General features: G+C 41.5%; 1 protein-coding gene across 3 annotated transcripts in view; it reads right to left on the bottom strand.

Moving 5' to 3' along the window:
* Window positions 1-1,131: 1,131 nt before the first annotated feature.
* MARCHF8 (membrane associated ring-CH-type finger 8) overlaps window positions 1,132-23,062 on the bottom strand; it is an 84,686-nt gene continuing 62,755 nt past the window's right edge. Inside the window, exons 4-9 of one of the 3 annotated variants that reach the window (XM_031062327.1) lie at window positions 15,803-15,882; window positions 14,643-15,488; window positions 12,542-12,722; window positions 8,728-8,875; window positions 6,052-6,204; window positions 1,132-5,919 (exon numbers count right to left, since the gene is read on the bottom strand). In XM_031062327.1, the coding sequence (XP_030918187.1) occupies window positions 5,900-5,919; window positions 6,052-6,204; window positions 8,728-8,875; window positions 12,542-12,722; window positions 14,643-15,488; window positions 15,803-15,882 (1,428 nt within the window). In that variant the 3' untranslated portion in view covers window positions 1,132-5,899. Of the gene's footprint in view, window positions 6,205-8,727; window positions 8,876-12,541; window positions 12,723-14,642; window positions 15,489-15,802; window positions 15,883-23,062 lie in introns of all 3 variants that reach the window. The other 2 variants (XM_014310213.2, XM_005416494.2) reach the window with 2 other exon arrangements.

Genomic DNA, 23,062 nt, shown 5'->3' with positions numbered 1-23,062 from the left:
AACTACTCACCAGCCAGCTCCAGTTCCTGGGGACCAGATGAAAAATCCTGTTCCTGTTCCTCCCAGCTGTGCCATATGCTGCTGAGCCAATGCTGTTCTGTGCCTCAGAGATGGACACACTTCACACAGTGACAGTAACACTCTTTTGGATGAAAATACGGTTTACAAGAGGAAGTAAGTTAATTTATAATTAACTCGAGATGCCTGAGCCCAAGACAAGGAACGCTTTTTAACTGGCAGCCAGATGGCTTTGTGGGCTCTGTTCCTTAAACCATTTATCAGCTTTTCATCTCAGAGACTGCCAGTCAAACAGCAGGCCCTGGAAATTATCCTACCACCTCTCTAGGAGTGTATTTTTGTATAGAGGCCTTGTTGGATTTCCAAACTTCATGTAAGTAGCTTAATTTACTACAGCCAGACTTTCTTTACTAAGGGAATGTAGGACAGAGACTTTTGTTTAGCATGGAAGATACCTCTTCAGGGTTGCATATTTAAGATTTCCTTCCCTTCCTTACCTAAAAGAAAATGAAAAGCTTTTCTTTGAGCCCCCTTGTGTCTGTTACAGACACAACTCTCCAGGTCTTTGCTCTCTGGTGTGTATGCCTTTGTAGCAAGGTCTCTCACAGCCATGCGGTCTCCTTGATCTACTGGTGCTAGAAATGTATTCTAGTGAAACTGCTAAAGATTTCCTCTTCTGTACACAAAATTAATATTCTTCCTAGAGGCAAATCATAGCAATGAGCATCTTCTGCTCTGCACCTCAACACAGATGCATGCATGCCGACTTCAGGTATGAAGCATTTGATGCCCCTTGCAGTGTTGATTCCAGAAGGTCAGATTTTAAGGCCCATGGACACCTTCTCTCCCCATCTCCTTCATGGCAGAAGACAGAAACTTCTCCCCATGATTCCTGCATTTGAAGCCAAAGCACCTACATCGAAGGAATTGCCCAATTATTCCAATAATTACAATGCCTTTCTCATTAGGGATCATTTTATCATCAAATTGTCATGGGATGCTACTCTGCACTGGTCTGCTACACTGAAGAGCCATCAAGTTCTGTGTTTTGATCATCATCTTACTCAATTTTTCTCTCCATGCTTTTTCAAACAAAATGGATACTATAAGGGGTTTGGGTTTTTCTGTTTTTTATAGAAACACTTTATTGCTGCAGTCAATAACCCTGTGTATCACACACAAATAACCAATTACAGTTTAAGAAACTAAAAATAATTCTGCAAGTGGTAATACTGAGAAAACGAACATACATGAAAGAATACAAAACTATACATTAAGTTACTAGAAATTTAATAACTAAAAAATTCTGCAGAAGTATGAAGTGTCTTGTATAAACGTTATACAACACATGCCAGTGTAAAGTTCTTCAACATTATACAATCACCTATCTACAAATGTTTTACCTAAATACAAGATTAGCTGCAATTTTTAAACAGTTATCTTCTATACAAAAACAAGTGCTTTCAGTACTTCATTGGAATATACAGACACTGCAATATCTCAAAACTAAAAAATAATCACAAAATAAAAGGTCCCACTTAGAAATTTTCTTAGTGTATCTAATACAACACTAAGGAAATCCAGCCAGCAATATCCTTGCTTTTGTATTTACCCTTTTTGACCCATATCTGAGAGGGACCCGACCCAGAGTCACTGACCTCCCCCCTTTCATTGCTGGCCAGTCTCCAGAGCAGACCACACCAGAAATCTGTATCTTAACACACGTCAGCTTTAGGAGAAATTTGGACCTGGTTCCTACTTTGCAATAGATACATATTCTGCCACACACAGGGCAGAAGCAACCAGCTCCTGTGCATGGTGACATCCATGCATCACTTCCAAGGTTTCCCACCATGGAATGGCAGGCCAAGCAGCCTCCTTCCTTACAGCACCAAGTGGGCCTTGTGCTCTATCAGTACAGAGGCTTGGCTTGAACAGAGTTATGACTGCTTGCCAGGAACTCCCAGGTACAGCACAGAGGCCCAATTCTTCTCTAACCCTTCACAGGCTCATTCACTCTTCACTGAATGCCTCCTTGCTGAAGCAAAGCCAATCTCAGTGACACTCAACCAGAGGGAGCTGTCCCAGGGTCTGGCCATCTCTTCAGAGCACATTTTAAACACCACTCTCACTCCCAAAATAGAGGCTTACAGTTGAAAAAAGTCCTGAGAATCCACAGGAATTTAGTATCTCATCAGCTCTTACACAGGATCAACCTTCTACAGCACACACCTGTATTTCTAATATCATGCATGTTCATGACCTGGCAGATTCATCAAATGTGACACAGCAGGGGAATTTCCTTGGCCCAGATGGTGTCTGTTTGGACAGGAGTGCTGTCAATAGAATGGGGTCAGTTATCTAGGGCATTGGACATATCAGCAAAGGCTCTGGCAACCTAGGGAAGGGACTGTAGTACATGGCATTAAGCCTCTGCTCCCTCCTACTTAAATTCTGATCTCAGGAAAGTCTCACAGTAACCCAAGCTAACTTTGCCCAAGGTACAAGCACCAGGCTTCTATTTCAGTAATTTCAAAAGCTGCCAGAAGGAAGTACTGGAAAGCCTGATCTAACAGGGGGTGATTGTTCCCCTTACTGACATCTGAATGTAAAGGACAGAGCTCACCTGAGCTGGTATCAGTGCCTCACAGCTGGAAGCTGAAAAAAGTCAACCGTATTTTCTTGAGGAGAAAGAAGAAAAAAGCACCATTCAGCCTTCTCAAACATTTCATGGCACTATGCAGAAGCACAGAACTGCATCTCCAGAAGCCCAACATTAACACCAAGTAAGGATCAACATGAGAAGTGTCACCAGCATAAATTAACCCCCCTGACAGATGGATCTCTTCTGCAGCCTTTCCCGGTATGAGCATTCCTAAGCAGTATAAAGAGTTTAAATAATAGGCCTTAATTTTCATTCCAAAAAGAACTGTTGGGAGAGGGAATTGTTAGCAGCAACACTAGCTAAAACATTTTCATTCACAACTATTTTTCCCCAAGTGATTTTGCTGGAGATGATTTTTCTTTACAAGTTAAGATACTCAGGGGCACAGCAAAAACCTCCAGAACCCTGAATACACTGAACAATACCTGGCACATTCCACATGCAGCTTCCAAAACACCGAATGAGATTTTGCAATGTTTCACCTAGAATCATGTACAACAGCAGCTGAAGCAGAACCAGCAAGTTGTGTTGTGCTGAATCGGCCATGTCAGAACATTGCTCACACCAGAGCTGCTCAGGTGAGCTGGGTACAGCCAGGTTTCATACAGGACTCGTCCATCTTCATTGCATTGGCCATGTCAGAACATTGCTCACACCCTAGAGCTGCTCAGGTCAGTTGGGTACAGCCAGGTTTCATACAGGACTCGTCCATCTTCATTGCATTGGCCATGTCAGAACACTGCTCACACCAGAGCTGCTCAGGTGAGCTGGGAACAGCCAGGTTTCATCCAGGACTTGTCCATCTTCCTTTCCCCCGCCGGCCGCAGATGCGGTGAGCTCGTGCACAGCTTGGCAGCTTGGCAGCTGAGCCTGTGCCTCTCACAGCTGTAACGTGAGCATCTCACAGACAGGCAGGCCTGTGCACTTGGGCATTTCAGAAGGACATCATGAAGGTGTGCAAGACCTGATACTTGACCCACCTGAGTTTATCTAGTGAATCTTTCACAGAACAAAACAGAAAACAAAACGAGACAGTGTATTATCTGGGTTCTCAAAATAGAAGAGGATCACCCACAGCAGAGTTCGGGAAAGGTCCTGAGTAATTGCACTTTGAATTATGGCAGGCACAGGCAACAAACTCTGCATGTGTGTGGTCATGAAGACTGCCCCGATACTAGTGGGGTATGCAGGGTTTGTCTGCCTGTATCACTTAAGCGTGGGACATCCTGACAGCTAGTACAGTACACAAATCCATGCCAGTGCAGCTTTACCAGGACTGCCCAGAGGTCTGGATGTTTTAACACATCTCAAGAACAAGGTACCACGTTGTTCATGGAGATCACAGACAGTAAGCTTCAAGCATGAAGTGACAGAGGCACACGTGCTTTTCCTCTAACAGCTTCTAGAAACCACTGGGATGAGTGTTCTCTTACCAGAGTCCCTTCTCTGCCTTCTATTAAAATATTGATTTAGAAATAAATTAATACTACATTTTAAGGAAAAAATCCCTGATCTCTTACTGTTATATTTTAAGAAGTCTTAAAGCAGCTGCTTTTACTATGAAAAAATGTACCCAAAGTTGTACTTCAAAAAATACTACGTGAAACTTGAACTAGAGCTAAGAATTTAGTTCACTATCTCAACAAGTAAACAGAAACTTTTACCTGAGAAGTCCAGGCAACTTCTATGAAAACCAGCCATATTATCATCATTGACTTGACAGAGATGTAGACAGGGCTCAGGTAGGTAAAGTCAGCTTTCAAATGCAGAGGCCTCATGTGCTGACTTTTCATGGGGCTTCATTTCTGCTCTAGTCACACTGAGACTTTGGTTAAATGAGGGCTTAAAGCTGGACAGTGGTGCAGTGAAACAGACTGGACAAACAAATCAACTGCAGACACCCCAGGCTTTGGGCAACTAAAAGACTTGCAAACAGATTTTAAAGCTGTCCCTCTCTTTGCATGAAAGCTGACTGATTAAAAAGCCAGTCCCAAATTCAAAAGCACAGATATATACTATTCTCTGACCACACAGTGCATCACATCAAGCACGTATTTTTAAATTTATCCACTTAATGTGATATTTACTTCCTAGACTTGTATGTCAGCATCTCCTCTGACAACATCAAATTCTTGGGTAATTCACACATGACACAGCACTAAAGAAAACCAGTTTCAGCTGTATTGACTAAGTTTCCTTTTTTCCGTAACAGTTCACATTTTTATCAATATCAATATAGCAACAAACCCTTTGCCAATGGTTTGGAATGAAAGCTACTTCAGGTATATATGAGCAGGTATGTTGATGGTCTGACCTGTTGGGAAAAAAAATTCGAAACCAATACCCAAAACAGAACACTGAAACCATTGAAAACAAACATTGTACACATCCACTACTCCTCATACACAAGTCACAAGTGCAATGCCCTTTGAAGAAAATTCCTCCTCAAAGGAAACCCAAAGAGGCAAAATTTTTAGTGTTACGTTTAGTAAGATAATGTGGGCGTGTGTGGGAAATCACAGGCTGAAATTTAATTTTTTTTTTCATAAGGCAAGAGGTTTATGTTTCAGAAGAATAAATGGGGTAAAGAATTAAGAAATGTTTCAAAAATGACACATTCTTTCAAGTTTCATTCTCATTTGACATACATATCACAAAATAAAGATTTTGAAAAGTGCTATATGCTTTGTAAGTCTCATTGCAATATGTAAAGCAAAATTTTACACCTGCTGCTTGAGACACAATGTTAGTGGCAGTGTTAGTGGTAGATTAGACTCCCTCTCATTTCTCTCACTGTCTGGGACAACCTCCTTCATGACACATAAAGAACAGACCAACCAACCAACCCCACAATACACATCGTCCAGAATCCCTTAAGAATCATCTTCCGAAGTAACAGACTCCATGAAGCTGGTGACAGCTCGCTAGCGGCTTCCTTGGTACCAAACCCAAGGCTCATTCTACCCTGTGAATACCTCATCCTCTGGCTCTTTGATCAGCCAGTATGAGACACAAAATGTTGAGAGGTATGCAACCATGATGACATTGACAGATATGCCTAAGGGATTTTTAAAAATTCCAACAAAAAAACAAATGTAAAAAATTCATCCACCAGCCCTCAGCTGTTTGCTGATGTTAAAAAGGTAGAGCAGTTTGCAGTAAACAATGATATTCAGATCTTCAAGGACATATGGAAATACCCCTTCCAGCTAGCAATCAGACATGAAGGATTTCTGCAGCACAGTCTTCTGGCTCTGTGTAATGTGAAGAGTTTGTGTCTGAATGGTGAACCCCAAACATTTCTTTACTTTCGAAGTTTGGCTCCATTAGTGCAGGTTTTTCAAAAATATTCTTTTTGCTAGTTTCTGGACAGTTTTGTACATATATTACTCGGTTATAAGCTTTAAGTCTCTTCCACAGCTGTACGTACACCTTGCATTGTACATACATGAACAGAAGTCCTCCAGTGAAACCAATAGCCACAACTACCAGCTTAGTCCAAAATGGCCACTCTAGAATACCTGGAAGAAAAAAAATAAAAAGAAGAATTAAATTCATCTCAGAAACTGCCAGTCAAACAGCAGGTCCTGGAAATTATCCTATCACCTTTCCAAGAGGGTGTTTTTATATAGAGGTCATGTTGGGTTTCCAAACTTTATGTAAGTAGCTTAATTTCCTACAGCCAAACTTTCTTAAGCTGGACTAAACTGGATCTTTCAAAAATGCACTGTAAGGAAACTGTCACAGAGTTTGGGTCATGCCAGCTATTCTTATTTTGCAATTTTTCCTGTCTGGCTTTTTTTTCCTCTTCAAGGCAAACACACAGACTTCTGCTTCACATATCACATTCTTCCCCACCGGAGAAAAAAACAAAACAACTGATTTTCTGTGTCTGAGCCTTGATGCAGTACAATCACAGAGTCAAGGCAACCACCAGTAATATACTTAGGTCCTTTTACACCTGTTTTTAAACAAAGACTGGATCAAATTATGAAAGGGATTCTATGGTATGGTTTCCTCTTCATAGCAGAGATTCAACTCAGTGACCCAACAAGTCTGTTCCACTCTGTGATCACACAGCACATGGAGACATAAAGGAATTATTGCCAGCATATAGCTTGACATGTTTGTTATGCAGACAAGGAAAATTTTCTCTGCATCACACTCAGTAACTTGTATCTGAACTAGAGCATCTCCTCTGATACAAAACTGCAAGTGCTGGAGATGCTGAAGCATTCCAAGCTTACCCTCTGTCCTCAAAAACTATCACCATCACTTTGCCCAAATTTGTCTAACTTGAACATTTAGACAGTGGATCTTGTTACATTTCTATTAACCACTTTTAAATTAAAAACTATTCATTTTATACATATTCTGCTTACATAGCTCCTGTATTCATCCAGCCTTTTTAAAATAAGTGCCATCACAAGATGGATATGAAACTATGCTGAATCAACCATTGTCAGATTTTTCAGAGAATAAAATCATATCTTTCCAACTCTCCAAAATTTTAACCAAGATACAGGGCTGGTGTGATTTTGGAAAGGCATGGCAGTGAGGTAGGAATTAAAATATTTTAGTCCCAAAATACAAAGGGCATTGCAGCTCTACTACTGATGAAATCCCACTTGTGATTCACATCTGACCCTCTGATTTAAAGATGAGCTGTCTGATGCTGTCTGTAGGCAGTGACAGCACATGCTTGCCCCTGTGCAGACATGAATATATATCCACACACACTTCCTGCATCCCCCAGCTCATTACAGCACTCACTGGATTTAGAATCCAAATGAAAGGAGAAAAGAAAGCACTATAATATGTACCAAATATTCACATCATTCCTCCTAGTTATGTTCATCTAATATATTTACAGGAAAAAATAACCTGGATATGATAAAGCTTTGAAAACATATCCTTTTCATTATCATATGGAAGCCTTACACTTTTGAAAGGGCAATAATTTCACTGCTCATGGAAGAAATGGGGCTGGATGGAACAGAAACGAAGAGATTTCATTGAAAGCAGCTTCCTGACTGAAGTCGTGAACAATGTAGCTATAGCATAAATGAGAGGATAACTTTTTAATTTCAAGAGATTCTGCTCTGAAGAGACTGTAAGAGCTCTGTGGATTTACAGATTTATCAGTGCTCAACCACCTCCCTGAAGGACACTGTTCAATCCCCAGCAGAACATTTTCCACTGCGTGTCTAGTTGGCATGCAGTGCTCCGTAAGCAAGGACAGCTTGCCTTCTAACAGCTTCCATCCATTCTACCCCACCTTCAGGCTCAGCTGACTGAGGAACAGTTTTGTGACAGCTGCAAATCTGCAGCCCAGCATACCTGAGTAAACACATTTCAGCTTGGCACATTTACTGCTGGCATACTAAAGAAAACCTTCTATTCAAGAAGTTGAGGTACCTGTGTTCTGGGGTGGCAGCCCTTGATAAGACTGCAAGTATCTTATCTCAGTTGTGCAAATTGAAGTCCTAACATTCAACTTGAATTTCTTCTGCTTCAAGTGCAATCACTCACGAAAGTTTTCCCAGCCAAACATGGCTGTCACTGATGACTAACCCACCCCACAGACGACTGGGTGGAAAGAAAACCCTGTTGATTTACCTCAAAGATTTGAATTTAGGTTCCTCTTACTTCTTCTCTTTTTAAAAACTGTTCCAGTTTTGCCCAGCTTAAAGGTAGTCATAGCAGCAAACAAATGCTTATATCCTTATCTGCAAATTTAGACCTAAATTTGCTGAGGCAGTGCAACTTTGTGTCTGGCTACAGTGGATTAGCTCTCATATCCATGCATTTCACAACTGCTAACTAAATTGACCTGAAATAGATTTTAAAAGTACCCACAGATTAATTCACTGGTTAATTTACTGATTTAACTAAATAATTTTAGAATTGTGCTTCTAAATCAACCCAACACCAAAAGTAAAGCTGACTAGTTTAAGTTCAACACTTATGTTCCACATCCTCTCTGCAATCAGGATAATGAATTATTCCAAGAGAACAAGTGGGAAGATAAGCAAGTAACATACCGGTAGTTTGTCCCTGTTTAATCTCTTCAGCAGTCCTGTCTATCAGGACATAGAGAGACCACACAACGCAGGTGATGGCAATGATATGGAATGTTACAGAGCACATGATCTTCCTCCTCTCGCTGGCTGTCATCTGCAGCTTCTCCCACTGGCAAGAAACCAGGAATCAGAGCAAGAGATTAGGAGTTTATTGTAGTTACTAGAGAGTATGAAAAGAGAACGTTGATAAGAACAAAAACCAGGCAGGAGACGGTTTCCTCCTAACGGGGATTCTGAAAGTCAGATGGCATCATTGCTTTGGTCACGTGTGTGAGGGCTGGCAGCTCACCCTGCTGTGACAGGAGCCATCCTGGTGCCAGAGGGGATTCAGTGCTCAGCTCCCACCCTGTGCCTCAGGACAATGTCATCACACCCTGCTTACCCACACAGGGGCAGCTCCAGCACAGAGGGCCCCAAGCAGGGCTGCTCCTTCCTGGGTTCCCCACTCGACAGCAGGTACCCCCAGCTGAGCTGAGCATCTCCAGGGGGAGTGGGTACCCTTGCTCAGGGAGGCATTCAACAGAACAATGGAAGTGGCACAAGATTCAGGGTGTGTAAAGACACCTCATGGTGAGCTCTCAGAGTCCCATGGCTGTTCAGCTCTCACCTCCTGCCTCTGGGGGTTTCATTCAATCTTCACTTGTATTTAACACCACTTATAGCAGTGACACTCACACTTTATTTTCAATGTTTCAAGTGCACTTAAATACATATGCCCATAGAATATACAGAATGGGAGTGACAGGTTTTCTACGTGAGAGGATGCAGCAAATTAAATCCTGAGTTCTGCATCTATCAATAATGCTTATATAGCCCAAAACAAAACCACAAAATCAGGCCAATGTACTTTCAGAAAGATGCAAAGAAACCAGACAACTATTATAGATGTTTCTAATATGCCAGACATGCCTGGGATGCAGAAGCTGTGTTTTAAATTTCTTTTCTGTAATTTTGCCTATGTATATAATGAAAGTTTTTGCATGTGGGACACACACCCCTCAGCATATCTGCTTGGAAGAGACTTATGACAGGCTTTTCTCACACTTTCACAAAATACATGCTGGGACATACAAACATCTCATGCATAAAAAGGTGCATTTGATGTCTTGTAGAATAATTTGTAGAAAAAGAGGACTTCAAAAAGGAGGCATAATGTGGAAAAGGGTGAGGATGACCTGAATGGTATGACTGAAATCATCCATTATGTTAAATTATTGCTTCCACTGCCACAAAAATGAGAATGGTTGAAACATGAGACACAGACTTTGTGACCATCTCTGTGCTGCCAGCAGACAAATCTCTTTATCCAGCCCAAGCCACATTTCCAGTTATGTGGGCATCCAACCTCATCATGGCAAAATAATTGAGTACTTCCAGGAATTACATGCTAGATTTGTTGTACTAGAAAGCTGTATTTTCCAGTCATTTTAGAAAAAGATTGGATAAAACATTCCCTTTGCATGTTGTATTTAAACAGAAAATTGCTTTTGCTTCTATAAAAAGGTGTTGTCTTTTGATAGGAAGTACAAATTAATCAAATTATTTTACCAAAAAGCAACCATGTTAAATCTATTTGCAAATGCTTTTACAGAGCTAGAAGGACCTGTGCTTTGACTAATTTACAGTTCTCTTTTCTGTTCCACAGCTCGGGCTCCTCTGCTGGACAATACCTCCTGTGAACTGCTGGCTCCACAGTCTCAAAACCAGCTTGCACCACCTCACTGCTTCAAGAGAGATGACTGCAAAGCAAAACAGAAAATATTCTGCAAATTGCACACTAGCCCAGAGACGAAACTCAAATCTGTAGGTCCCTGCTGCATTATTCTGATGACACAGCATGTGCCATTTCCCACTTAAAATAGTCAGCAGTTCTGGACTTTTCAAGTGTTGTTAAAACAAACAAGAAAAAAAAAAAACCCTGGAGAAAATTTAGATTTAATGTCTTTTTTTTTTTCATTGAAATTTTCAAATTAAGCATCTCTCTCTTGTCTGCCCTCATCTTCACTTGAGCCATGACACATTTTGTTTTCACTCTCTTCCCTTAGTAACTTAGTGTTTGAACAGCCCAATGCTGCAATACAACCTTAAGATGCCAAAGAAGTTTAATTCCATTCCTACCCTACAGACAAAGAGAAGCCCTATTATTTGTTCCATCGTGATCATACTCACAGTTCCAGGCTGTTTTCTCCTGACTGAAAGGCTACCACAAGGGCTGAGTTGAAGATACAGAGGCATTTTATCTTTTGTTGCAGCTGAACCTCTAAAAGGACTCTTTATATGTATTTCAGAGGCAAACTCCTTCTATTTATGGCTCTATCCCTACCTTCTGGCAACTTGTCTGCTTCCCACAGATGACCTGTTCAGATATAACTAATGATGTTGAGTGACTCATTTCTGAAGGTGCACATCTTTTTTTTTCCACAGGGCACAAATATCCAGAAAATGTTCACCACCCACTTCAGGCAGAGTGAGTACAGAAAAAAATCAGCAGTCAACTGACAACTATAGCAACTCTTCTTTGGATTCTCTGGAGTAATTTCTTTCCTGTCTTATGGTGAGCTGTGCAAAGTATTGTCTGTGCAGACAACAGAGCTTATGATGACCAATTCTGCAGTTCAGAAACAACTACACTCTGTGCCAAGGGGCTATGAAGCCAGAATCTGCATTTTTAGAAGGCAATGATCCACCACAGTCATAAGCAAAGGACATCCTATCCACTGGACATGCTAAGCTCTACACTTTGCAGACAGTACACGTTTCTAAAAAAATAAGAAGTGTTTGAAATCTGCCCTATTTTCTGTTAGAAGACGCTTCTAGGATTTGGACAAGTTCTCATAATAGTTTTTGGATAGCTGCAGCCCAAACTTCTCACCCTACATTATTTAGGCTCATCATAACTGAATTTAATGTTTCTCATTTATTCTAGTTCCAGACTGAGGTTATCATTATTAACCTCTTCCACTTTAGTAGATATGGCAAGATTTGTCTGTGCTAAGAACATCAGTGACTTCCATCTCAAAATCCTGATGCTAGGACAACTGACATTGAAAGCACAGAGGATGTGGGAGAACAAAATGAGGATAGAAGCACCTATACTTTAAATCACCAGATTTTGTTTAATAGATACTTATCTATTAAACAAAAATACAGGTTCTAGTCTTTCACAAACTAAGAAAAGGTAAAAATGAAAACACATTTAACAGGGAACCACCTTCTATTTACAATATATTATTCTCACTAAGTAAGTTTGATCCTTTAAAAAGAAAAGGAAAGCTACAAATTTTAACTAAATTACATCCAAGAAGTGTGATTTAAAGCAAATTTAATGTGAAACCCTCATCTTTTGAAGAGAACATAAAAGCCGTGTGGACCTCAGAGCCACAAACTAAAACAGTAATGCAAAGCTCCTCATTAAAAAAATACTGGTAACTGTAGAGTTTTGTGCTCTAAAATCTGAAGAAAAAAACAGATTGTTGCATGGCTATATATATGTGTGTGTATATATATATATATATATATTTACACATATACACACAGAAAGCTGCTGGGCTGCAACAGCTGTTATCAGAGCTGGATTCCTGTGATGGTGAATTTGCCAGGGTGAGTGTTAATTCAAATCCTTTTGTACCTATACAAGACTGACCAGACTTACTAAGGAGCCACAAAACCATTCACAAAGACATGGTGGGTGCTGCAGGCTCGTGGGCACAGCCTGTTCCAGAGGGGATCTCTGTTTAACAAAGCATGTTCTCGGGGAAGCAGGTGCTGTGCCTACCTTCCTCAAAGGCTTCAACTTTGTCTCCATGATGAACTCATACTTGCACAGCTCACAGCATCGCGTGTCCGAGCTCTTGATCCATTGCTGCAGGCAGGCCTGGTGCACAAAGTGAAGACTGCCCGTACAGTGGCAGGGGGTAATCAAAGGGCTCTCATCATCTCCTTCACAGTGACATATCCTGAATCAGAAGCAAAGCTGCTCATTAAAAGAGGAAGCAGAAAGGATGTGGAAGAGCCATGTAATATCTATGATCACACATGGATGTTCACTGAGGATCTCGAGACATATAAATCAAAGGAATGTGTTCCACAAAGGAGCTAAAACTAAACAACTCAATTGCTGCACAAGCACATATACAGGCACAAAATAATTAAGCACAGACACAGATGACTAGACAGCTGCTTTCTCACAGATGATGCACACACGTAGAGCCTGACAGAAATGCAGTACCTGAAAGAAAAAATGGAGCAAGAAATGACAACATTTCACCCAGACCAATAGCACTTAACTGCAAATAGCATTTAAACAGATCAGACAGCACTTCCCAAGACAAAATATGCACAGAGAGGTACAGCTACTCATGTACTACGGTCTGAAATAGAAGATAAAACAAAATTTCAATACCAACGGTGAAACAGTCCACTCCAGCATCATGAACAACTAATTTAGACAGCCTGGATTTTACACGAGTGATTAATGCCAATGCAAATTCCTAAGAGACAGATTCACAATGCAAAACTACAGAACTGAATCTGAACCCCAAAACACACTTACTCTAAATGGTTTTGCTTCTCCAAATCTGACTTAGCAAGAGTTGCTAAGGAAGCATCAGCATCAGCAAAATTCCCTATTTTTCTCACAGCCTAACTGTGCAAACCACAAAGACATCTGATAAAGAGTTACTACCAGCTGCTGACATTTGATTTCCAGATTCAATTTATACACAACCTCTGGGTAGCATCAAGCATTGTGAAGTCCTTCTAACCATGTGGCAGAGGTCATGAATTGAAAGGGGGTTGGTGAGGAGCACAGGGAATGAATACAAGTTACTAAGCATATGTGAAGTAAATTCTGGCCTGCTGCCATCCCTGTCTATTACTGAAATCTCATACTGATGTGTAGCATCTTGCCTCTTGTGACCTTGCTGATAGATGGCAAGTGGAAATGAAGGCGTGGGTGGATTGCAACAGCATCTTGATGGTAAGCCAGTACAGAACTAGATACGGTGGTAATGAGGGGGGAAATAATATTGGAAAGTAATAACAAAGGCAGCTTTAGGAAGTGCTGTTAAGGAGGAGAAAGACTAGGATAATAAAATGCTAGGTAGAGGGATTAGACATTTGCTCCTGAACTTGATGACTCTTGCTCCTCAAGCACATTTTTGATGTGGGACAGGGCAGACCAGCAGACAAGTCACCATGAAGACAGTCCAGATCTTCTTGCTCTGACACCTGTGCACATGATTAATCCTCTGTAGCTGGAATAATGACACTCATCATTTTTGAATCTCACACTATGGACATCACACAGGCCTAGCACTAACAGCCAGCGCTCAGATACCCTTTTACCAAGAAAACCAGGAAGCCTGTAACAAATAAAAAAGTGTGGTGGGACACAAACTGAGGGGGGAAAAAAATCTAAAGCTATATTGATCTGATCTCACAAGCAATTTTCAAGCAGTCTGTTTTCCTCCTGATTCCCCCCCTCTGACCAAACTAGCAGTGCTGTCAGGACAACACATTGCTCATTAAAAGCTAAAAACACGTTCAGCTTGACCTTTATGATGTGTAGCTGTGTCTCTCATAGTATTCCCAGTTTGGGCACTGATAAAATATCTCAGAACCCCAAACCTGAAATAAATTTTAGGAGAATTTATTTGACTCCAAAGGAAGTTATTTTGCTTAGTAGCATTGTTAAGTGCATCAGAGGGGTGCAGGACCGCAGAGAGAAGGCTGCATGCTTCAAATCACACATACTGTATTAGCAAGGTGACAGAGTAAAAGAAGAGACAGAAACAGCACAAAGGCAGGGAAATGTAGAACAGTCACCACTGCACATGGGAGGGTTAAAAAGGTAGGTGGTTCTCTGGTAAACCAACCTGCAGGTATCCCCCGATGTGGACACAGGGGACAGAGGGGGTAACTTTTCTGAGAGGGGGGAAGGGCAGTCAAGGTCACTGTCCTTCTCAACTGAACAGAGTGGTGCCCGCTGCTCTTTTGGTTTGAGTTTCACTGAGGTGCTGTCCTCAAAGACGTCATCATCTCCCATATCATCAGAGCAGAAGTCTGTGCTTTCCACCAGCATGCTGGAGGATTTGTCAGCTTGGAAGTGACTGGAATAGCTCTCCAGTTCGTGAAATTTATGCAGGCTGCTGATGCTGGAGGTGTGGGAGAAGGAAAAAAGGTAACGCAACAGTTTTTTGCTCCTTGAGGAGTCATGGTCCACCTTGTCCTCCAGCAGGGGGATATGTACAGCGCTGTGGTTCTCTGCTCCTCCCGATGCACTTGAGTAGTTGGAAAGGGAAGGGATATAGGAGTGCTTAGAATTGCTAAAAGAAAGAGGCCTGAGATTCAGCGGTTTCCTCTCTTTAAGATGAAATTTGTTAATCCTTAAACACTGCTCTTGATTCAGGGTCAGTTTGCCTTCTGAGCGTGTTCGCTCCACATAATCAAAGCACTCGCTGGTGCTCTGCGCCTTCTGGTCCACGTCATTGAGGGACTTGGAGAATTTCAGGGTGCGGGTGGGCTTTACATTCTTAGCAGACCTGAGTGCCTGGCCCCGATCCTGCCCACGGGAGTTTCTCTTTGCTGCATGTAACGTGTCCTGACAGATCACTGTCACAGTGACCCCTTGTGTCAGAGGGCTCTGGCAGTGCGGATTTTTCAAGACAACAGCAGACTGCACTGGACTGTGATGACAACACTCAGAAAACACTGCACTGGAACTGCATGCAGAATAGTGGAATAAAAGCACAGAAAGCAAAAAAAAAAAAAAACAATTAAAAAAGAGAACATGTATAATTAAAAGTGAAGAAATGAGAATTATAGCTAGTGTGGGAATGGTGAACATAGCAGGGTCGAATAGTCAGTAGGATTTAACAAAGCAGAGTTAGACAGCAGTCGAGTCAAACAAATGGGATGCTTCAAGTAGGAACCCCACGTTGCTTACTTCCCCATAAACATGCTTTTTAAGTTTTGCTTTTCCTTAATTTGAACCTTGTCTGAGCCTCCCTGTAGCCACGCAAATGGCACACGTTACCTGCAGATGTCCTGGGTGGATGGTGTAACAGAAGTCCGAGAGAAGCTATGAGGGGCAGAGACAGAGGTTGGACTTCCAGCCTGCAGTGAAATTAAAACAAACAAACAAAAACACCCTCAAGTCAGAAGTCAGTATGCAGAGCAATCGCCTTCAGGGTGAAACACAGCATATGGAGTCAGATATCACTCTACAGCAGATACTCAAGGGCTAGTTGTAAGAAAGTAACTTTACTGTTAAATGCAAGAAAGGTCACAGAGTCTCATCCCTGGAGAAGTAGTGATCAGAACAAAAATGTTTTACCCCAAGGTCAAATGCAGACATCTCTGGAGTGGAACCTGCCAGCTGTCAAACATTGCACAGAACAATAGCTCAGGAAATGAGCAATGCTACAGTAATTAGAATAATTAGATGGAAGTGTGTGTATAAACTAGCTGGAATTTAGCTATCATGTAATAGCTAATCCTTCCTCTAACAATGATGGCAAGAGATTAGAGGCTTGGGGTTTTCTTCACAAAACAGAACCGGCAGTAACTCAGTAACTCAAACACAACCTGAGGACTTATATTCCTTACTAGCATATGCACATGAGCACCATCTGCCAACCCAGACCATTCCCTGAAGTACTTAGTGTACTTTTTGAGGTCTTTTGTCCTGCTCTTACTTGAACAGGATCTTCCATCCTGGAAGATCCATACTGGAGAGGAGGTGTGGCAGCAGTCATATTTGTAAGTTGCAACAAGAGCACAGTGAGAAATAGAATAACTGAAGAATTAAGAATTAGCTGAACTAACTCAAAAACATAAAGTGAAGCTCTTGGCATATTTAACACTTAATAGACAGATCTGAACTCAGTGTGCTAAGAATGAGCATTGTCTCAGCTGTCACTCCACTGGCTGTTATTAAAGACCTTTTCTGCTGCTGTATCCTGCATGTCACTTTGACAAACTTCTCAACTCTTCCTGGAGATTTTTGCGGGGAGGAGACCTGCATTAATAACCTCATAACAGAGAATCTTTAAACCTGGGTCTCCCATGTTCCACAGCTGCTGGACAGGCTGCATTGCTCACCCACTGCTGCAAAACACTGTTTGCACTTCAAAATTCAAACAAAGCTTTACAGCTCTTTTGATCTGCACAGCAAAGCCTGAAACCCAGGAAAGAACAATGCAGTCAGCAGAACAACAGAAATGTCATCTCCATACTGGGCTGCACAGAAAGCAGCACTGCCAGCAGAGACCTGGGTCAGGCAGCTGCAGACAGCCAGACCAGGGAGACCTCAGGTGACAAAAGGTGTGCTACCACAGAAGCATGCTGTGCCCAGCCCTGCGCTTCAGCTTCAGACACCAGCAGTTATCACTGCTTTGATCATGCTGCAACACACACTGCATCTGTCTTGGGACTTGTCAATTCTATACTTAATTTATTAAAAGCCCCTACTGTATATTTAAACAAGGCTGCCACAGGCTTTTATACTGTCATACCAAACCAAGGTTCCTCGTCACATGTTACACTCTTTATTTCTTTGTGAGAGAAGATACATACACATGCTACTTTATAAATACAGATAAAACAATCACCTTCCTTGTCACACAACTCATCCTTTAAGGTCTTGTTTCTCTAGTCAACAGCACTACAGACAGCAATGTATCTGCCCTCACATTAGGACACCTCAGGTGCACAGACACTGAAAAAACAGGTATCCATTTACAGTTGGGTCTGCAGGAATCAAAAGCAAGACAGCCAAGACTCTGACACACACCTCTTAATCCTCAGTAAGACACTGTAACTTACTTCCCATCTTACCCAAAGCTGGGTACATGTATAGAATAAAACCCAGTAGCATAACCTTGGGCCAGAAAGCAAACTGAGCTATGTAATGACCGTGACAAAACAAATTACAGACAAAGATCAATTACTGGCTTTATCCAGGAAAACTACAGTTCTTTACATTTTACACCATTTGCTCATGCTAAGGATTCTGATCATGCAGTGACGTGAATTCAGGTACTTGTTGGAAATTTGTTCTCTCTCTGATGCTTAACCTCTGCTAAAAGCAGGTACACCTGACTTCATATCCTATCTTTTACAAGGGTTTGTGCAGTAACTTTTTTTTTACTCAAAGTCTGACAATTTAATGAAAGATCTGACACTAATTTACTGATAACTGTTTCACTCTGCAAATAACTAAAACTAAAAAATTGAAATAGTTTAAAAGACATTTTGAGCAATCTTCTAAAAACAAAATATTAAACCAGTAAAACAGCAAGTTGCATTCTGCCATGGAGACACAGCTATATATTGTTGGAAGTGAAGTCACAGATCAATTAATAAATCTGTCTTGGGTTTTATGTTGTGAGCAAATCACAGAAGGTAACCTGTGAAGAATGAATCCAATCTCTCAGCTGCTTCAGTTTAGCAATGAACTTTCCTAAGAAAGGACAGCAGAATGTATGATGTGACAGTCTAATAGAGGATGACTAGAACCAATGATCCAAAATTTCCCTTCCAAAACCATGTTACTGGTTTCTTGATCCAATTGTCTGGTACCAAGAGCATTAAAAGTCTTGACACTTGGGAAATCAAAAGGCTAGGACAAAAAAGAAATTATGGAATTTCATTTGCATTTCAAGCTTAGTATTCTGTTTCTAGATGCCAGTACTGTTCAGAGTGGCTTACAGAAACTCCGTATCTGAGGCACATTTCCTTTCCCCCATACCTTTCTGCTTCAGAACAAAAGATACTTTTCTCTATTTTCATACACAATGAAAGTGCAACCTGTTGGGGGTTGCAGGCATGGGAAGTAGCTGTGGCAGTTACGGTGTCTTTGAGGAAAGAAAAATAGAAGTACTATGTGCTAAGCTTATCAGAATAACGGAATTCTAGGGCTACAGAAAAGCAAAACTTAGAAATGATTATCGTCATATGTAGCAACCAATGAGCATGGATTGGCAACTAATGACTGCAGAGACAAGACTCGTGTTAGCTTCGTGAACAAGGCGGAGGATCTAATCATATTCTGCGTGATCGCGTGTACAAGAAAGTTTTTACTGTATATTAGTAGCGCTGATAGAGGCAATAAATGGAGCTTCTTTTACTCGCATCGCATCGGTGTGTTTCTCCCCTCCACCTGGCCGCGGCAGCAACCAAACTATGAACAGAAGTTAACACACTTGGATAGGCACCACAGAAAGGAACAACAAATCACTGGAGGAAGTTATGCCCCAGCCTTGGTTCAAACAAGCAGTGGCTACCACCAAAAGCCATGGTTCAATGAGCCTCCAGTCACTCAGTCTGCCCTCCTTTCGTCCCATGCTTTTTGCTCATGAAACTTTACAGAGCTGCACTGCAACTCAGAGTAGGATAGTGAGGTGAGGTAAAACAAACCATTGCTTTAATGCCAGTCACTTCCCTAGGAATGCCAATCAGTGACAGGATGAGTCTCTGACAGGGAAGCACAACTCCCGGACAAGAGCACAGTAAAATGCAAGCTGCTGCCCAAAGTCTAAGTACCGAGTTCTGCTGCATCTAGAAGCAGGGTTACATATCACTGCTGCTGGCCAGTCCTCCCAGCTCACCTGGCTCTACTGACTCAGACACAGCATTTTTGAGGCAGAGGTGCCACAGAAAAGAAGAAATACAGTCAGCCTTGGGACAGAGCATGGTGAAGAAGAGGCAGTGATGGGTGAATGAAACAGGCAGGTCCAGCTATCCTGGAGCTCTGATGCTGCTCCCACACACAGCTCAGCTCTGAAGAGGCTGGGAAAATAAGCAGTCAAAGCCTTCTCCACTCTGTAGCTTCTGGTACACACCACCCTTACTGCCCCAGCAGCAGCCTCCCAGGTAGCAGCACCTTTGGCCAAACTGGATATTTATAATGGCAATAGCAGCAGTTGGTTTTAGAGCAACTTCTCATAGGAGGTTTCTGCCATGTTCATATGTGACATGTAGCCTAAGCCTTGTCAGCCTGAATTTGACCCTTCTAACCCCATAATCACTTGCTGAAACCCTGTGGACTATCACGCCCTTCGCATGGAGGAACACACCCCCAGTGACAAGCCTTGGAGCCACGTGCTTGTGAGTTACTCTGAACAGCCTGACTGGCTGCTTAAAATAGCTCAGTACTAAAGGTCAATAGTTAGTTAATTGTGTATATTGACATTCCTATCTAATGCAATTCACTGAGGTCACAGCACGGCCTTCTGCACTGGTACTCCGACACTCACAGCAACTTTGAAGGTAACAATTCCTGGGATTCCTACCATTCTCTGAAGGGTTGCCCTCAGGAGTATATACATTTTTTAATATGCATATATGCAGGTGTCCATGCATATATACACATATACGTTCTCATTTTGCCTCCACATGAACAGTGTTATCTATTGGTAAGAGAACTCAGCCTTTTCTTATTACATACTTTTGATTACATGCTGCAGACCATAATCCAAAAAAACCCACCCTGCCTAAGAAAATAAAGGCATCTTTGAAGTGAGCCATAGTGAATATGCCAATGGCTTGGGTATATTTCAAGATAACCTGCTTGTCTGAGATGACACTTCTGGGTATAGTTGCTGTTGTCCCACTCTAGGCTGCACTTCAGTAACAGCAATTAAGCCTCATTTTAAAGAACAGAGCCTGTCACATCCTAAAAACTTTATTAAATTATTCATTGAAAGTAAAAAATTAGAAACAACTCCTGTAGAATTTTTCAAATGATTGGAAGTCTAAAGGAAACAAACAAAGGTTTTCCCCCACACACGCAAACTTTGTCATTTCTAGGTGCCACAGGATTAGGAATAATACTGTGACCCTACTACCTGTGCTACAAAAACATCTAGAGGTTTCAGCTAAGGATCTGGAACTAACATACGAAGAACTATGCACATTTAATAACAGAACACAACTTTCTTTTGTGCAGACAAAGAGTGAAAAGAAGCTCAATTTTAAGTCTTTTATTGGAAGGAACTTCAGAAAAAGGAGCTTCAGGCAAATACAAATTTAGCAATAGAGCAAGGAGCAAAACCCTCCACAACTCAAATTTCAACCTGGCATTCTGATTATGGGCTTGCCTTTATTCTATGTGCTCTTGAGTGCTTTCAGCAAGTACTGTGTTCCATGTATGTGTTGGCTGATGGCTCTTGCTAGAGTGCACTGCAGTTCCACAGTCTCTGAAGCTCATCTGTGGAGCAGATGCCCAAGGAGGCCTCCAGCAGCGCCAGCACACCAAGAAGCAGTGCAAGGAGACCAAATTGGACAAACCTGACACCTGAGATAGGCAGAACAGGCCACCCGTGGACAGACTGGGGGATGTGATGAGCAGACAGCACTGCTGACAGGCTGGTTTTGAAAGCTTTTATACCAATATGGCAGGATCAACCATCAGCAACTTCTGATCTTCTCCAGTAAGTTCTCCCTACCAGATTCATGCCATATTGACTTCCAGTGCATATTAAAATCAAGTGTCTTTAGAGAGGGTTAAGATAAATTATTAAAATGGAGAGTGGTTAAAAAACTGCAGAGGAGATATGGGAAAGAGGCATCTGAAAATTTCAGGACGATCAACTCCACCATGTAATTTTGGCAACAATTTGACAGGAACCAGCAGTCAGTTGCTGGAAGAATTTTCTTCCATACTTTATATAATGTATATGACTATAATTACAACTATGTCTAGCAATGAGAAGCAAAGCTAAAGTCAGCTTTCCCTTATTATTTCCAAAGAAAGCTAAAGGAGGATTGTGTCAGGAACTTTTCTCTAGAGATTGCAGAGCTAAAGATACTAGAGAAAGGAGGCTATCTAAACTTCAAAATCTCCCCAAGAATTATACAACCTGCCTATACCAGAGGATTAATGTTGACTAAACCCAGTAACAACTACGCAGGGAGAAGAGGAAAAAATTACTTATGGCTTTTTGTCTTTAAAAATCTTCCTCAAAATACCTTGATTGGACTGAGGGAACAAAAAAGGAAAGGAAACCCCTGCAGGTTCCTCCTGAATGGGGTGCCCTCATACCTATATGTGTAAGAATTCAGCCCCAGGAGAGGGAATTTATCACAGCACAGGGAGACTATCACATTCCTTACAAACATGACTGCACTGTGCTCCAGCATGAGATTACTTGCTCTTGTACCTAGGGAAAGAGTATACTTTAATCTTCATACTATAGAATTTTTCATGTCTTTTCCTTTCCCAGTAACTCAGCAGAAGAGTTTTTTTAAGCAACTTGTATTTCCCTACCCCCAGGCTCACGTACCTGAACAGAACGCCTCTGAGAAACAGTTTTTAACATGAGCCTTGGTCATCTGATAGACTACAGGATAGCTAAGTTCTGCAACTGAAAAACCTGGACCACTTCTCTACAGACAAATGCTCACTGAATGCATTAAAGCTTCAGACAACAGTGGACGTGTGTATTCATATGCTTTCTAAATCTGTTCCAAGCTGATGAACAGCCTAAATGGATTTTAAATTTCGTAGCAAGCTTAGGCTACCACTTTGTGTCTGCACTAGCTGCTATTCAGCCTAAGAATAATCTAATACTTTACAGCATGCTTCTGTTCAAAAGATAAAACTACACAGGCCTTCAGAAAAGACAAAGTATTTACATTTTTTAAGGAGTTCACTTTTAATTCCTTTGCTGTGATCTCAGTATTAGCATTTTCAAAGTTTGTCCCTTGGAGGGCTATGAAAATAAGACCACAAAGTGCTTCCCCTTTACATTAGAATCAACCTTCCAAAGCAATCAGATGACAAGAACAGCACACAGATGACCTGAAGGTATTTCCACACATCACATCATCAGTTTCAGGATATATCAGATACTTTAAAGGTAAACAATACCATTAATTTGGGAATAACTATTTAGAGACCAGCTTTGTAAGTGACCTCATTTTATCTGCTTGTAAGCACAATTCCTTCATCTATGAACTGAGGGCATGAATTACCACTACTGTGAAAATCCCACTTTTAGCTGCTCCCAGTGACTAGCTGTGTGTTAGGATCAATTTCTTTTATATTTAGAGGACAAAGCTTCTATAAAGCTTAATTATTTCTCTGTGGGGCTTGAATGATGAAGGCACTTTGCAGCAATCAGTGGCTGCTTGGAAAAAATGCTAGCTTAGGGTAAACAGCTGAGATGTGGATCTGGGCTGTATTCCCTTGTGCCAACTGGGGTTGTTTCAATCAGCATCAGTGCTGTTTATGTGTCTGAACAGGGCAAGTTGGGGAAGATGGGCTGTGTTCAAGTCCCATGACTAAATCAAC

Source organism: Geospiza fortis, unplaced genomic scaffold (assembly GCF_000277835.1).
Source record: "Geospiza fortis unplaced genomic scaffold, GeoFor_1.0 scaffold130, whole genome shotgun sequence".
Taxonomy (NCBI): domain Eukaryota; kingdom Metazoa; phylum Chordata; class Aves; order Passeriformes; family Thraupidae; genus Geospiza; species Geospiza fortis.
This window is presented reverse-complemented; position numbering and strand designations above follow the sequence as displayed.